The following is a 15781-nucleotide window of genomic DNA, read 5'->3' as shown; positions in this document are numbered from 1 at the left end:
TATCAATTCAGAAATGGAGTTATACACAGATGGGTCCTCCTATGTTCGTGATGGGAGAGACATTCTCAGGGTCAGCGGTTGTTGACAATGACAAAATGCTTTGGCATGTATCGTTGCCAATTCATGTCAGCACCCAGGGAGCCACGCTTAAGGCTATGCTCATGGCCCTGGAATTAGCTAGGGGGAAAAAAGCTAATATATTTCTGGATTCACACTACGCTTTCTCCACTGTGCATTGGTCATCATACATATGGAAAAACAAAGGTTATAAAACTTCAGCTGGGAAACCAATTGCATATGGCAATCTTATAGATAGTATTATTAATGTTGTAGACTTTCCTAAGGAGGTGGCCATAATTCATTGTAAGGTACACACTCATGGATAGGACAGGATATCCCTAACAATGAAAGAGCAGACATAACATCAAAGTATGCTGTTAGGTTCGGTTCCCACCATGTGCTGCATTTCTCTCTGATCAAAAGGAATAATCTTACTAAAGCCTATGACAGAGAAGAGATACATTCATGGAAAGAGCAGCTACTAAACTGATCAAAGGCATCTGTATTGCTCATGGGGGTAATCCTATTCTCCCTAAAAAGTTCTATCAACATCTATGCACCGTAATTCATGCAAAGGGACATTACGGAGTACAAGGCATTTTGGATAGCATAAAGAGATATTGGACAGCACCAGGAATGACTACAAATGCCATTAGAACTAGTCAAGGCACGTGAAACATGCAGGAGATAAAATCAAGGACATTTTAAGAGTGTTGCATTGGGAGGCAGACCACTCAGTTATATGCCTTTCCACTGTATTCAAATTGATGATATCAACATGCCTAAGGAAAGGGGATGCAAATATGCATTGGTTATATTGGATAGACTGACTAGATTGGTTGTAACATGTCCGTATAAGAAAAGTGACACAGCTACAGTAGTGAAATTTCTATTGAAGGAGATTATACCTAGACATGGCATTCCCAATACCATTGACTCGGACAAGGGGACCCACTTCACTTCCCGGGTTCTACAAGAAATCTATAAGAACTTGGGGATTAAGTGCAGTTACCATTCAGTTTATCGGCCCCAAAGTTCCAGGCTGGTCGAACAGACGATCAAAGAGTTAAAAACACAAATAGGTAAACTCTGTTCAGAAACACATTTAAAATGGGCAGATGTTTTGTCCCTTGCTTTCTTCAACATTAGAACCAGGCCTAGGACTGACCTGCACCTATCACCTTTTGAAATTCTGTATGGGCAGCCCTCTTTGGCATCTTAGGACAGTAAAGCCACCTTACTTGTATCCATGTTAAGAGGTGAATGTGTTCTTCATGAATACTTAAAACAGATACAACATAGGATTGAAGAACTAAGGAAACTGGGTTTGCTTGTGCAAAGAATACCACTAGATTTTTCATTGCCCAAGATAAAACCAGGTGATAAAGTTTATGTCAAGAACTTTAATAGAGAATCTCCTACAGAACCAAGATGGATTGGACCTACTACAGTCATAATGACAACCCCAATAGCTATAAAAGTTGATCAAAGAGATCCATGGTTCCATGCTTCACATGTGAAATTGCATCACAACCATAATATTGAGTAGCCCTAGGAAAATAATTGATAAGCAAATGCAGTCCCTACCAGAAACACAGGAAAGCACATGAATACTTGCCACCAGAATAGAGTAGAGAGACCCCTGCACAAGTTAAAATAATGAAAGGATAGAACCCTGAAAATATACAGACAGTAACACAGTAATATGAAAGTAAAACCTTGCATGAGAAAGATTAGCAGCCACAAAGCCTCAATATAAGATATAAAAGTCTCTGCCTGACATAGTAACAAAACAAAAAGAACTATCTCCAAATTCTACATATAGTAACCATCCAAGAACTACATACAGTAACCATATGATAAACCTCCTTGAAAGAAAAAAAAAATTGATGTCATTATTCTTACCAAAGACTTGAAAACCTATGCATAACGCTAACCCCCTTGCATGAGGAAAAACACAAGTTGACCTAACTTGTAAACACGAAGATGTACAAATGCAAAAAGCTTACCCCCATTCATGAAGAAAATCATGTTATCTTACTTGCACACACAAAAAATTGATACATTCTGTTACTCAAAAATTTCATCTCACTTCCATGCAAAAGTAACTTTTCACATTTACTTGCACACATATGTAAAAATCTAACTTGCACACATGTTCGTGGTTTGTTTGTGTGTTCCCAGGTTCCTGATTATTGCAGTGGATCCTGACTTGAAGAACACAAGTCTTCAATCAAGTGATGGAAGACAGAAGAGTGATATGTTGAGCAGAAAGGATGGAAGAGTTTCTACAGGCAACATGAATGGACATGGAAGGACTTTGGAACTTTGAAATTTTGGCCATGAATAAGTGTAAGACTGTGTCATACATGTAAACACCACATGTATGCATGTACATCCTACATAGCAAAATAAGATATCCATGGAATGGGTAATTACATGACATGCATGATAACAAAGACACACTGATGAGAAATTTTTGTGGGAAATTCAAACAGAAAGTAATATCCTTTTCTGCATGAGTTTGCACAGAAATTTAGAATGATGTATATATTTAAATCTGTACTAAACTTACTAATTGACTAACGAGCTAACTTTTTAGAGTAAGTTTATTAATAGTCTAACTACTAACATTAGTAATAGCCTATTGAATTTGTTTAAGGCTTAAGAAAGTAGAGACATAGAAGTTCTGAAGCATGGAAGTTATATTGTATTATGATTGTAGGTTAGCATTTATTAGTGATAGGAAATTTTACTTAGTGAATTTATAGACATTAGGAATTAGAATATTTGCATATTCTTAATGATAGGGGAATTGTTGAGATGATTTGGAAATTGTTATTTGCTTTGTTATGTGAAACTATGTTCATGTAACCATTTTCCTATAACCCATTCTTAGCTTAGCATTTCGATAGAACAGCTAAGATGAGTTTAGCATTTTGTAATGGGGGGGGTAGAGTATATTTCAGATAGCAAAGAGTTAAGATAGATAAAATTATTAAGGTAAGTATCATTGAAAAATGAAAGTTACATTTTTTGCTAATAAAAGGGGGGCTTTGCGGTAGAGACATGGAGAGAGAGAGAGAGAGGACTTGTAAGCCAAGATGCAAGAAACAAGCTGGGGACCTAACCTGCCTGTCAATCAAGAGGAAGGTTCCAAATGGAATGTTCCCAGGAGTGGCAGTTGGGGGTTTCTGGCCACAGAGAGGAGAAGGAGAAACTTGGCTTTAACTTTGGCTCTCTGACTCAGGCAGTTAAGCTGGCCAGGAGAAACTATGACAGAGAGAGGAGAAGAAGGAGAAATTGGCTTTTGGAGTTGGTTGTCTCTTTGAGAGTTGAGCTGGACAGGAGAAACTGGGAGACTTTGGACTTTGTTTTCTGTCTGGGGTTAATTAAGCTGAGAGACCTTGCTGACTTTGTGAAGTAAAAGAAGATTTTAAACAGCTGTTGTCCTTCATCTCTCTGTCTTAGAGTCACAGTTTGTGAATGGACTACTCTCTCAAACCCTCAAATTCTCCCTTCATTATAGATGAGGGAAATCCTCATCCCTCTTACCTCAGTTTCCTATCCTGTTATCCCAATAAACCCCTTGACTTGAAAAAGGAAAAGAAAAGAGTATCTTTATACTTTACTCAAGGGAGGAGGGAAGAAGCCAAAAGCTTCAAGAAGAAGTGGGAGGTGAGGGAGGCAGGAAGGAGAGTGTTGGAGAAGGGAGGGAGTGAAGGGGAGGAGGAAGTTAGAAACAGATACTGATCCATCAGCCATCAGTAGGGATCAGTAGGCAAATCTCAGAGCATTCCCCAGGGCAGTTCCCCTGTGTGGTAGCATCCCTGTAATAGCATCCCTCAGCATTTCTCATTACTACCTCCATTACTCCCAAACAGTTTTCAAGTTTCCCTCTAGCAACTCTCTATAGTCATAAGCCAGCCAGAGTAGTCATTGCTAAAGAAATAATTTCCTCAGTTTATATTTCTCTATTTCAGCATGTGTATCAGTCTATGATATTGGAATGATTTCCAAAAAAGAATGAAGGGATGATAAAGAGGGAAGCACTGGACGAAGAGGGATGGAAGAGTTAGAATGGGGGAATTTTTCACATAAGGAACAAAGAAAACATTTCTACATTGGAGGGGACAATTATAAATTTTATGTGTCCTATATAATATTTAATACACATTATGAATGTATATGTTTTATAAATTAACAAAATTATTTTTAAAAGAGTCATTCCACAGTTGAGAAATGATCAAAGAAAAAGAATAGGCTATTATATGTATACACCCAAGCAAACAAAAGAAATAGCAAAATCCCCCATGAGATCTTCATCCAAAGGCTACTATCACAGCAAATTTTAGGGCAGAAAGCAATAGGACAGAGGAAATTGTCAAATCTTACAACCTAATGACAAACTTCGCCCATAAGTGATTGTCCTGTTCTCAGACTATGAAGGTCACTCCATATCTCAAAATTGAAAACAAGTGCCCAAAGCAAAGATAAATGCCAGTATAAAAGAAAGAAAATATATTTTCTTACCTATAGCATTTACAGGGGATTCACGGATCAGGAGGCCACTAGTCAGTGATGTCATGATTTTTCCTGGTTCTCCATGGTCTGGGATATGGGTGACAGGTCCTATACCAACCTCACTTCCTAGAACAATAGATGAAAACATATATCTCAGCCACAGGAGTGGGTGTAGAAAGGACAATATGTTGTCCCCATATATTCTGAAGGAAATGCCAAAATATGTGCTCTCTTTACTTCATCCTTCACCCAGCAGAGAATCTCTCTAGTATTCCCATTGTTTCATTTTGTTTTCAAACTCTCCACATCTACTGGCAGCTTTCCTTCAACCCCAAATGAAAAACAGCCTTCATTTTATCCATCTATCCCTGATAGCTATCATTTCCTATCTCTCTCTTCCCTTTGGGATTGAAATTTTTGAAAATGCTATCTATGAAAGGTGCTTCTACTTCCCTTCTTCCTACTCTTTTTTTTTAACTACAGTCTGGTTTTCAACTTCATCATTCAAATGAAATTGCAAAAATCTCTTAATGGCCTTCTTCTTAATCCTCATTCTTCTTAAGCTCTCTGCACTCCTTGATACCCAAATTCTCTAATTTTCATAACAAAACTCTCCTGGTTGTCCTAGGACTTTTCTGATTATCCTGTTTTAGTCTCCTTTGCTGGATTCTTACTTAATTAAGTCCTTCCTGTAGGTGCCCTACAAGGTTTTGAACAGTGCTCATAAACTCACATAAATTTATCTATCATCTCTTTTCTGATGAGTCTCAAATCTGAGAGCAACCGAGCAAGACACTGGTTTGAGAGAGTGTAGTTATTGAAGGTGCAGAGAATAAAAACATTATTAATGAAAACTATTGGGCAACTTTGGTGAATGAAGAATATAAGGGAGAGCCACAAGTCTCTCTGGAATGTTGGGAGATCCCCTCAATGTATCAGAAGATTACAAAGACCACAAGGTCTGACTCTTAATTTTGAACAAGAAAGAGATAGGGACAGCCTGCTTTCCCAGGCCCATGGGATAATTTTCCCTTTTGAACTATTTATATATATTTTGAGTAGCAAAAAGAGAATAGACAAATGAGTAAATGAAGTCTAAACTTTGGCCATATCTAATAGTGTATCTAATTCTAAGAATCCCTAACACCACTTTTAATCCTCTGCCCTACATTAATCCCTTCCAAAAAAATAAAAAAAATCTTTCATTGTAGGGTCTCATTAAAGAGAATGATATAAATATAGATACAGACAATAAAGAAATCTAAAACTTACTCTTTGTGGATCTGATTCCTGGCAGCTTATGTTGATACCCTGTAGTTTGAGAAGGGAAAAGAAAAGAAGAAAGAAAAATTCAGAGGGAACAAGTTTTGGAGAGAAGATGAGGGCAGGGAAGGACGAGGCAAGGGACAGCAGATGAAAGGAGGGAAGACAAGAAGAGAATAGCAGAGGAAAAAAAGAGAATGGGACAGAAGACATAAACACAAGATTTTGGGAAAGGTACAGAAAAGAAGGCCAAAAAAGAAAGAGAAAAGAGAGGGAGAAAAGATAGAAGAAATAAAGAAAGTTGAGAGACAGAGAGAGAGACAGAGAGAGAGAGAGAGAGAGAGAGAGAGAGAAGGAGAGAGAGAGTAAGAAGGAGAGAGAAGGAGAGAGGGAAGTAAAGATAGAGGGGGGAGAGAGGGAGGAAGAGAATTTGAGTAGGGTATCTCTTTGTGGGCAAAAAAGTTAAAGGAGTAATGGAGAGGAGTTGGTTTGGGGCCCATAGGGGAAAAATGGTGCTTCAGCATTCAAGAAGGCATTCATGGCATACTTCTTTGTTGAAGGAGTCTAAAAACAATCCAGTCTCTTCTGATCTTGAGAAGTGAGCTCCCCATGTCTTCATAGTTTGTCACCACTTTGAGGGCCAGTGCTCCCAGGAGTGAGAGAGAAACCATGAAAACAAAGGAGACCCGAAAGGAAAGAAGAGTTTGGGGCAGGTGAGTTGTTTTCTGGAAAGGGAACCTACCCAGAGAAAGAGAGGCACATATCCCAAAAGTCAAGCTAGTTACCATTCACAATAAGGCTATCATTGTCTATAACCAGGTGTTTTAGCTCTCTTCTACAGAGCTGTTCAGTCAGCTCCCAGGAAACCACCTTTTTGTCCAGGACAAGGTTGGAGGAGTCCTTCTTGAAAGTGCAGAGTATATCTACTCCAGTTGCTATGCTGTTCTTCAGAGACCTGGAAATTAATGTTTCAGACAAGTGGTTTCAAACAGACCTTCCTAGGAGTCACATGAGCTATATTAAGGGTAGTGCCAATCTAATTTTAATGTGTTAGCTTATTAATTTATAAAGTAATACATATATATATGTATATGTATATATATAAATGTATATGTTTTTCTGAGCCAAAATGCAGGCTATAGGGACCTTGCTGATGTATAATTTAGTGGCTTTAGAAATTTCCTTTTGAGTTTGACACCACTGGTTTAGTTTCTGAAATTTAGTTATTCAGAGAACACTCTTGAGAGAAGTGGCTGACTTGGAATAAAGGTTTAGAGATGATTGTAGATTTAAAGTTGAAAAGGACATTGGAAGCCATCAAATATAGCCCTCTCAGTTTATAGAGGAAAGAAATGGAGGCTAAGGCAGATTATGTGACTTGCATAGCATCACACATCTGGTAAGTGAGAGAAAATTTGAACTCTGTTCTTTCTGATTCCACACTTACCACCTTATCCACGACAACGGAATTGGCAGTGCTCTGTAACATCACTTATTTGTATGTTTACAAGTGTCTGTGGGGTCTGATTATTTTCAGTAGTTTCTTTAGAGTAGTGGAAAGAACAATGAATTTAAAATCAAAGATCAAGTGTTCAAACTCTGACTATTTTTGACCTGGGGAAAGTTATTGGGATCTCCTTGGGTCTTCATTTTTTCATCTGTAAATGAAGAGAATGGTCCAGGTTACCTCTACTGTCCCTTCCAGCTTGGAGCCTATATATGATTCTAGAGAAAGGTAATGTTGATATGTATTTATTAATCAATCATTTTCTAAGCACTCATTTGATGCCTCCTAGGTTATTCCTTTCATGTGGAGTTATAAAGTGAAAACAGTTGCAAACTTATCTTTGGAAAGAGTAATGGGGAATGAATATTTTTCTACCTGAGAAAGAGAATAAGGAGTCTAAAATATTTTAATGGCTTCTTGGTTGGAAGATTTTATCCATTACAGCTTGGGAAAGAAGGAATTTCTATTAAGAAGCAGAAGAAACAGCCTGGGCAACATCTGAGTGAAATGGAAATTGCTGGTCCCTAATATCTGAGCTGATGATGTCTTGAAGGAATCTCACCTCAGTGAAAGGCCACTGCATCCACAATACTGAGAGCCAAGCTTGCTGCTTCCAAACAATACCTTGAGCTGGAAACAAAAAGAGAGAAGGGGACTTCTGTATACCTGGCTAGAACAAGCCTGAATACACAGGGCTAAGGAAGGTAGCATGGGACAGAGGAGGTAGAAGGGAATGGGAGTAGAATCTCACCAAGATTTGTAGGATATGCTCAGCAGCCTTGAATGTTCTGGTGTCCTTTTGATTCATCTTTGTTGTGTAAAACATGTTGGTAATAGTGAAGCTGAGTTTGAAGGTTTTGTAGCAAGAGCTCCATGATACTGTACAAAAGGAAAGGTATCCCATTGGCTGAGACTTGCAAATGTCATTCAAATGAGAGGAAATGCTTTGTAAACCTTCAAGTTCTATCTAAAAGTTAGTTATTGTGATGATCATTACAATGATCATCATCATTGTTCCAGGTGGCACTGTTCAAGTCCTTCCTCAGAGGAAATCTCAGCAGAATGAACCCACTAATGAAATTCTGAGGATCCCTCCAGCCATACACAATTTTTTTAGCAGTGTTAAAAATTGTGGACTTGGAGTTAGAAGACTGAGGGAAGCTGACAAATCCTTACTGTCTGGCAAAGTCACAGTTTGGGAGATGGGAGCCTGGCAAGGCAGCTCCTTGAAAATGAGGTTCCCACTGATCCCTCTCAGTGACTTCTCTCTCTCTCCAACATCCCTTACTACAATGGTCTCGTTAAGATGATTGTCTCCTCCCCAATACAGGAGAAGTACTATGAGAGCAAATACTTATAGGATTAACACACATATACATACCATACCTTAATCCTCCCAGATTATTACCCTAAAAGTTTACATTCACAGAAATAAACATAAAGATCATTATCCCCCTTCTTTTTCATCTCCACTGTTACATTCACTTTTATTACAAGCCAGGGAAGCCAAGAACATCAATAACCTTCAAGACACACTCCACTGCAGATAGAAACCAGGCAACATTGCCAGGTGCTTTAAAGTAACACCAAAAAAAATTGAACATGTAAATTGAAGGAAACCCCAAATCTGGTCTGTCTCAAATTAACCTTCTAATCATGCACCTAGGTATGAAATGTTTTGTTATCCATATCCTAAGTAATTGTGATTGATTGTGAAAGCTGACCAAAAGTAACAATGACTATCCTAAGATCAGGGATAACTAACATCTAGATCACACTGTTGTTATGTCATTCATCTATAGCAACAATGTTTCATTGAGTATTTACTTAGGCTTGGTGTTTGCTGTTAAGTTGCATGGAAACATATATGTATAAAATTGACTGTGTGCCAAAGAAGTATGTGATCACTAAACTATGTAATAAACAAGCCTCCATGCAATGGCAGACTGCTATGTGACTCCTAGGCATGTGGGACTGAGCACATAGCAGGTCTCAACTCTATTTCTCAACTGATTCATTACACAAAGGAGGAGTAACACCTCACATTGTGAGAGACCATGGAACATATCTTGAAAGAAGACCTGGGTTCAAATTGTGGCCCTGCCACGTCCTATGTTTTTGCCTTAGTTTCCTCACAAGTAAAATGAGGAGGTTAATCCATTTTCAATGTTAAGTACTGATTACATAACAAAAATTCCTGAAAATACTGAAAATTCATTTTGCAGAAATTAGGAATGGACCAATATTCTTGCATCACATAACAAAATAAATTCCAAATGGGTTCATGATTTAGATACAAAAGTTGATATAAAAGAAATGAGAGTAACGGGGAAATTTTTGACTCACATATTAATGGACAGGGGAGAGTTCATGGTCACATGAGGGATATATAGGACAGCAAGGTAAAATGGATAATGTTGCTTACATGAAATTAAATTGTTTTCCCCTCAAAACAATACCAATGTAGTAAAATTAGAAGGGAATCAGGTATTTGAGGGGAAAAATATTTGCTTCAAATTCTTCTGCTAGGGGTCTCATTTCTAATTCAAATTTATAAGAATAAAAGCCAAGTGCAGAGTCAAATTGATAGAGAATATAGTGATCTCTCACCTGATCTCTATCAAATTACCCTTTAAAATCCTGATAAAATGTCTTACAATGAATTCTGGAGCAGTATTATAACACAAAAAAGACAACTGATTTTCCAGCACAAAACAACTTAGAAAAGCTAGCAGGACAGATGGGATGGACTGTGGTAGAGGTAGAAGTGGAACACATTGCACCAGGGCAGGACCACCAAGCCAGCAGGCCTTGACCACAACTGAAGTAACAGGAAAGGCTTCTAGAGCATTAAGCCCCAGATAATAAATGAGTGGGGGATCAGACAATTGCTTAGAAGGAGATTACATGGGGTCCCTTCACTCACTCTTAAGGCAATTCTTGTTGCATTGCTTATATTCAGATCCCAGTCTGTGGGAGAGATTCTCAGGGTGGAGAGGGCTAGCAGAGACCAGTGCTTGTAGCCACAGGAGAGAATCAGACTCTCCCTGGTCACTGTTCCAGGGGAGAAAAGGGTGCTTAAGGTTACTCACAAGGCAGAATATAGAGCAGAAGGGTATTGAAAACACCATTGCTTTCATGATTCCAAATTTGAAGGGCCGTAAGCAGATTGATCCCCAGATTTAACTCTGAGGGCAGCTGTACAAAGAACCTTAAACTTGGAGCAGTACTCACATCACCACAGGTACAGATTCAATTTTAACTGTCTTTTTTAAATGGAAAGGAAAGGGCTGGAAATGAGCAAAAAGATGAAAAAGAAATTCAACACAGAGAGCTATTTTGGTGACAGAGAAAACCAAAACACAAACTCAGTAGAAGTCTACACAAAATCAATGCCTCTGCATGCAAACTTTGCAATAAAAATAAGAATTGCTCTCAAGCCTAAAAAAGAATTGATGGAAGAAGCTCAAAAAAGAGATTTAATGATCCAGTAGGAGAGGTAGAAGAAAATTCAGGAGAAGTGATGACAGTGATATAGGATATTCATGTAAAAAGTCAACACCTTATTAAAGAAGGCACAAACAATATTGAAGAAATGAACATCTTTCAAATCAGAATATACGAAATGGTAAAAGACATTTTATAAAAATTCAAAGAAGAGATGAACTCTTTCAAAAAGTAGAATTGGCTATATGGAACAAGATACACAAAAATACACTGAAGAATTTCTTGAAAGGCAAAATTAACACTAGGAGAAAAAAAGAGGTATAAAAATTTGCTGAGGAAAACAACTTTAGATAGTACAATTGGCCAAAGGGAATATGAACTACAAAACCTCACTCAAGAAAATCATCTGTTGTCCATCAATGGGAAAATTGCTGAAAAATTGTGGTATCTGATGGTGATGGAATAGTATTGTGTTGAAAGGATTGTTGAACTGAAGGAATTCCATGTGAATCAGAAAGATACCTTCAGAAAGATGCAGAGAGAATGATCAGAAGTAGAACATGGTACACAGAGACTGATTCATTGTGTCATAATCAAATGTAATGAACTTCTCTACTAGTAGCAATGCAAGGTTCTAGGACAATTTATAGGGACTTATAAGAGAATGCTACCTACATCCAGAGAAAGAGGGGTGATTGCAGAAATGCTTAAGAAAAACTTATGATTCATCATATGATCTGATTGGGATAATGATTGGGGATTTTGACTTTTGGACATTATATTTTTTACATTGAAATGAAAAAAATTCATTTAATTAATTAATTTAGAAGATTTTCCCATGGTTACATGGTTCGTGTTCTTTCCCTCCCCTCCTCCTCCCCCATAGCCACCACACAATTCCACTGCGTTTTACTTGTGTCATTGATTTATCAAGGAAAGATAAGGACTACAAAATGATTCTAAGTCACATGTATTAAGGAAATATATAGTGATGAATACCTGTTTCCAAATTTTGATTGCACTATGGTGATTGTTCGGAGTCTACATCCCAATCATATCCCCAACAACCCATGTAATCAAGCAGATGTTTTTCTTTTGTGTTTCTATTCCCACAGTTCTTCCTCTGAATGTGGATAGCTATCTTTCCCAAAAGTTCCTCAGAATTCTCTTGGATCATTGCATTACTGCTAATAGAGAAGTCCATTGCATTCAATTGAACCACAGTGTATCAGTTTCTGTGTATAATGTTCTCCTGGTTCTGCTCTTTTCACTCTGCATCACTTCCTGGAGGTTGTTCAGTTCACATGGAATCCTTCCAGTTCATAATTCTTTATAGCACAATACTATTCCATCAACAACAGATACCACAATTTGTTAAACCATTCCCCATTTGAAGGGAACACCTTTCATTTTTCACTTTTTTGCCACCACAATGAACACAGCTATAATTATTTTTGTACAAGTCTTTTTCCCTTTGATGTCTTTGGGGAATTATAAACCCAGCAGTTATATGGCTGGATCAATGGGAAGACAGTCTTTAAAAACCTTTTGGGCATAGTTCCAAATTGCCATCCAAAATGGTTGGATCAATTCACAACTCTACCAGTAATGTATTAATGTCCCAATTTTACCACATCCCCTCCAACATTTGTTATTTTCCTTTGCTTTCATGTTAGCTAATCTGCTAGGTGTGAAGTGGTAAATAATAGTTGTTATGATTTGCATTTCTCTCATTATGAGAGATTTAGAACATTTGTTCATGTGCTTATTGATAGTTGTGATTCCTTTATCTGAAAATTGTCTATTCATGTCCCATCCCTTGCCCATTTATCAATTGGGGAATGGCTTGATTTTTTATACAATTGATTAAGGTCTATATATTGGATTAGTTAGACCTTTGTCAGTGGTTTCTTATAAAAAATATTTCCCAATTTTTGCTTCCCATCTGATTTTGGTTGCATTGGTTTGTTTGAACAAACCCTTTTTAATTTAATGTAATCAAAGTTATTTATTTTACATTTTGTGATTTTTTGCTTGGTCTTAAATTATTTCCTTTCCTAAAGACTGGCAAGTATACTATTATGTGTTCACTAAATTTATTTATAGTTTCCTTCTTTATATTCAAGTCATTCACCCATTCTTTGTTTATCTTGTTGTGGGGTGTGAGATACTGATCTAAACCTAATCTCTCCCATACTATTTTCCCATTTTCCCAGCAGTTTTTGTCAAATAGTGCATTTTTGTTCCAAAAGCTGGGACCTTTGAGTTTATCATAGACTGTCTTCCTGAGGTCACTTACCCCAAGCCTATTCTACTGATCCTCTCCTTCTGTCTGTTTGCCAGTACCATATTGTTTTGATGACCATTGCTTTATAGTATAAGTTTAAGATCTGGTACTGCTAGGCAACCTTCCTTCACATTTTTTTTCATTATTAACCTTGATATTCTTGATCTTTTGTGCTTCCAAATTAACTTTGTCATAGTTTTTTTTTTCAAATGCAGAAAAAAGTTTTCTTGGTAGTTTCATAGGCATGGCACTAAATAAGTAAATTAATGTGGGTAAGATGATCATTTTTATTAAGTTAGCTAATCCTATGATCAATTAATATTTTTCCAATTGTTTAGATCTAGTTTTAGTTTGGTAGAAAGTATTTTGTAGTTGTGTTTGTATAATTCCTCTCTTTGTCTTTGCAAATAGATTCCTAATTAATTTATATTGTCTAGGGTGCTTTTAAATGGAATTTCTCTTTCTAACATCTGCTGCCTGTGTGTGTTGGAAATATATAGAAATGCTGATGATTTATGTGGGTTCCTTTTGTATGCTGCAACTTTTCTAAAGTTGTTGATTTTTTCATCAGCTTTTTAGTGGATTCCCTAGGATTCTTTAAGTAGACCATCATATCATCTGCAAAGAGTGATAGCTTGTTCTCCCCACTGCCTATTTTAATAAATTTCTTTTTCTTCTTTAATTTCTATAGCTAGTGTTACTAGTACAATGTTAAATAATAGAGGTTATATAGGGCCCATCCTTGTTTCACTCTTTTTATTATTGCGAATGATTCTAATTTATCCTCATTGCAGATGATGCTTACTGATGGTTTTGGATATATTTATACTGTTCATTAGTTTTAGGAAAAGTCCTTCTAGTCCTATGCATTCTAGTGTTTTCAATAGGAATAACTGTTGTATTTTGTCAAAAGCTTTTTCTGCATCTATTGAGATAATAATGTTACTTCGTTGGTTTGCTTGTTGATATGGTCTATTATATGAATGGTTTTCCTAATACTGAAACATCCTTGCATTCCTGGTATAAATCCCACCTGATCATAATGAATAACCCTCATGATGACTTGCTGGATTCTTTTTTCTAATATTCTATTTAAAATTTTTCATTAGGGAGACTGGTCTGTAGATTTCTTTCTCTGTTTTTGATCTATGTGGCTTTGGAATCAGTAGCATGTTTGTGTCATAAAAGGAATTTGGTAGAAGTCTTTTTCTTTTCTCATTATTTTAAATATTTTCAATAGTATTGGGATTAGTTGTTCTTTGAATGATTGATAGAATTCATTTGTCAATCCATCTGGTCTTGTGGATTTTTTCTCAGGGAGTTCTTTGATTGCTTATTCAATTTCTTTTTCTGATATGGGATTATTTAAGTATTCTATGCTTTCTTTTGTTAATCTAGGCAATTGATATTTTTGTAAATATTCATCTATATCACCTAGATTTCCATATTTATATTGCCAGATAATTGAGCAAAATAGTTTTTAATGATTACCTGAATTGCCTCTTAATTAGAGGTGATATATCTCCCTGCTCTATCTCTGTACCCAAGGTTTACAAACTTCAGTCTTCTGGAGTTCTAAAAGTTTAGCTGCTTTCTGGGGTAAGAAGTCCCTGGTGGTCTTAATTAGTTCCCAAGGAGCTAGAGTTGATTCAGATTATGATTCGCTGGCTCCGACTGTCATTTCAATGCTGAGTTCTACTGTGGTATTCCTTTTTTCATCTGAACTTGGTTTTTTGTCCTTTTGAGGTATTCTATATTGGTTGGTGGTTTGGAGAGTAAAAGTCCTGCTTAGACACAGCAGCCATCTTAACCCAGAAGTCCTGATTTTGACTTTTAAAAATCACTTTATTAGTAATTGGGAAATAGGTTTTGAAAAATAATAATTGTATAATGCAGTGGAATTGTTTTTCAGCTCTGGGAGGCAGGAGGTAGAAAGAACAGGAATCATGCAACAGTGGAAAAATATTCTTAATTAATTAATTAAAAAATAAAAATGGAAAAAAATCAGACATTAAAAATGACAATTCTGAAAGTGGAAGATAATGACTCCATGAGATATCAAGAAATAATCAAAGAAAATCAAAAGATGAAGAAAAAAAAGCATATGTGTGTGTATTAAAAATCTATTTACCCTGCATTACAGAAGGAAGTGAAGGGAGTAAGAGAAGGGGTTAAAAGAACTGATAAGAAAAGAGCGCAAATTGGGGGAAATGGAGGCCAGAACATAACCAGGAGTAAATAAGATGGAGACTCTCATATTCACTAATCAAAATGAAGCAAAAAAAAAAAATTTACACATCTCTCTAATAAGAGACTTATTTCTCAAATACGTAGAGAAATGAGTAGAATGTACAAGAATACAAATCTTTCCCAAAATGAAAATTGGTCAAAGGAGATGAAGAGGGAATTCTTAAAGTAATTAATGTTCTCTTCAGATGTGCAAAATATGTTCTAAACCACTATAATATAGAGTATTGCAAATTAAAACAACTCTAAGTTGTCACTCTACAACTCATCAGAGATTGGCTATTATGGAAGAAAAGGAAAATGACAAAACTTGGAGAGGATATGGAAAAGTTGAGACACTAATGCCCTGTAGTGGAATTTGTTAACTTATTCATCCAATCTGAATGCTGGAGGGGATGTGGCAAAGTTGGGACATTAATGCATTGCTGGTGGAGTTGTAAATTGAT

At 36.6% G+C, this 15781-nt stretch overlaps 2 protein-coding genes across 5 annotated transcripts in view; one reads left to right on the top strand and one right to left on the bottom strand.

Annotated features, from left to right (window-relative positions):
* LOC103099991 (transient receptor potential cation channel subfamily M member 2-like) overlaps positions 1-3670 on the top strand; it is an 84021-nt gene extending 80351 nt beyond the window's left edge. For both annotated transcript variants that reach the window (XR_008912138.1, XM_056798746.1), the window contains one exon: positions 2245-3670. Coding sequence is in view for 1 of the 2 variants with exons in the window: in XM_056798746.1 (XP_056654724.1) it covers positions 2245-2271 (27 nt within the window). In the remaining variant the exon portion in view is untranslated. The remainder of the gene's footprint in view (positions 1-2244) is intronic.
* The window catches only part of LOC103100157 (mucin-16-like), a 56244-nt gene that overhangs the window by 20097 nt on the left and 20366 nt on the right, over positions 1-15781 (bottom strand). For all 3 annotated transcript variants that reach the window (XM_056798738.1, XM_056798740.1, XM_056798739.1), the window contains exons 4-8: positions 8106-8233; positions 7917-7984; positions 6633-6802; positions 5857-5895; positions 4594-4710 (exon numbers count right to left, since the gene is read on the bottom strand). In XM_056798738.1, coding sequence (XP_056654716.1) covers positions 4594-4710; positions 5857-5895; positions 6633-6802; positions 7917-7984; positions 8106-8233 — 522 coding nt within the window. The remainder of the gene's footprint in view (positions 1-4593; positions 4711-5856; positions 5896-6632; positions 6803-7916; positions 7985-8105; positions 8234-15781) is intronic.

Source organism: Monodelphis domestica, chromosome 5, assembly GCF_027887165.1.
Source record: "Monodelphis domestica isolate mMonDom1 chromosome 5, mMonDom1.pri, whole genome shotgun sequence".
Classification (NCBI taxonomy): domain Eukaryota; kingdom Metazoa; phylum Chordata; class Mammalia; order Didelphimorphia; family Didelphidae; genus Monodelphis; species Monodelphis domestica.
This window is presented reverse-complemented; position numbering and strand designations above follow the sequence as displayed.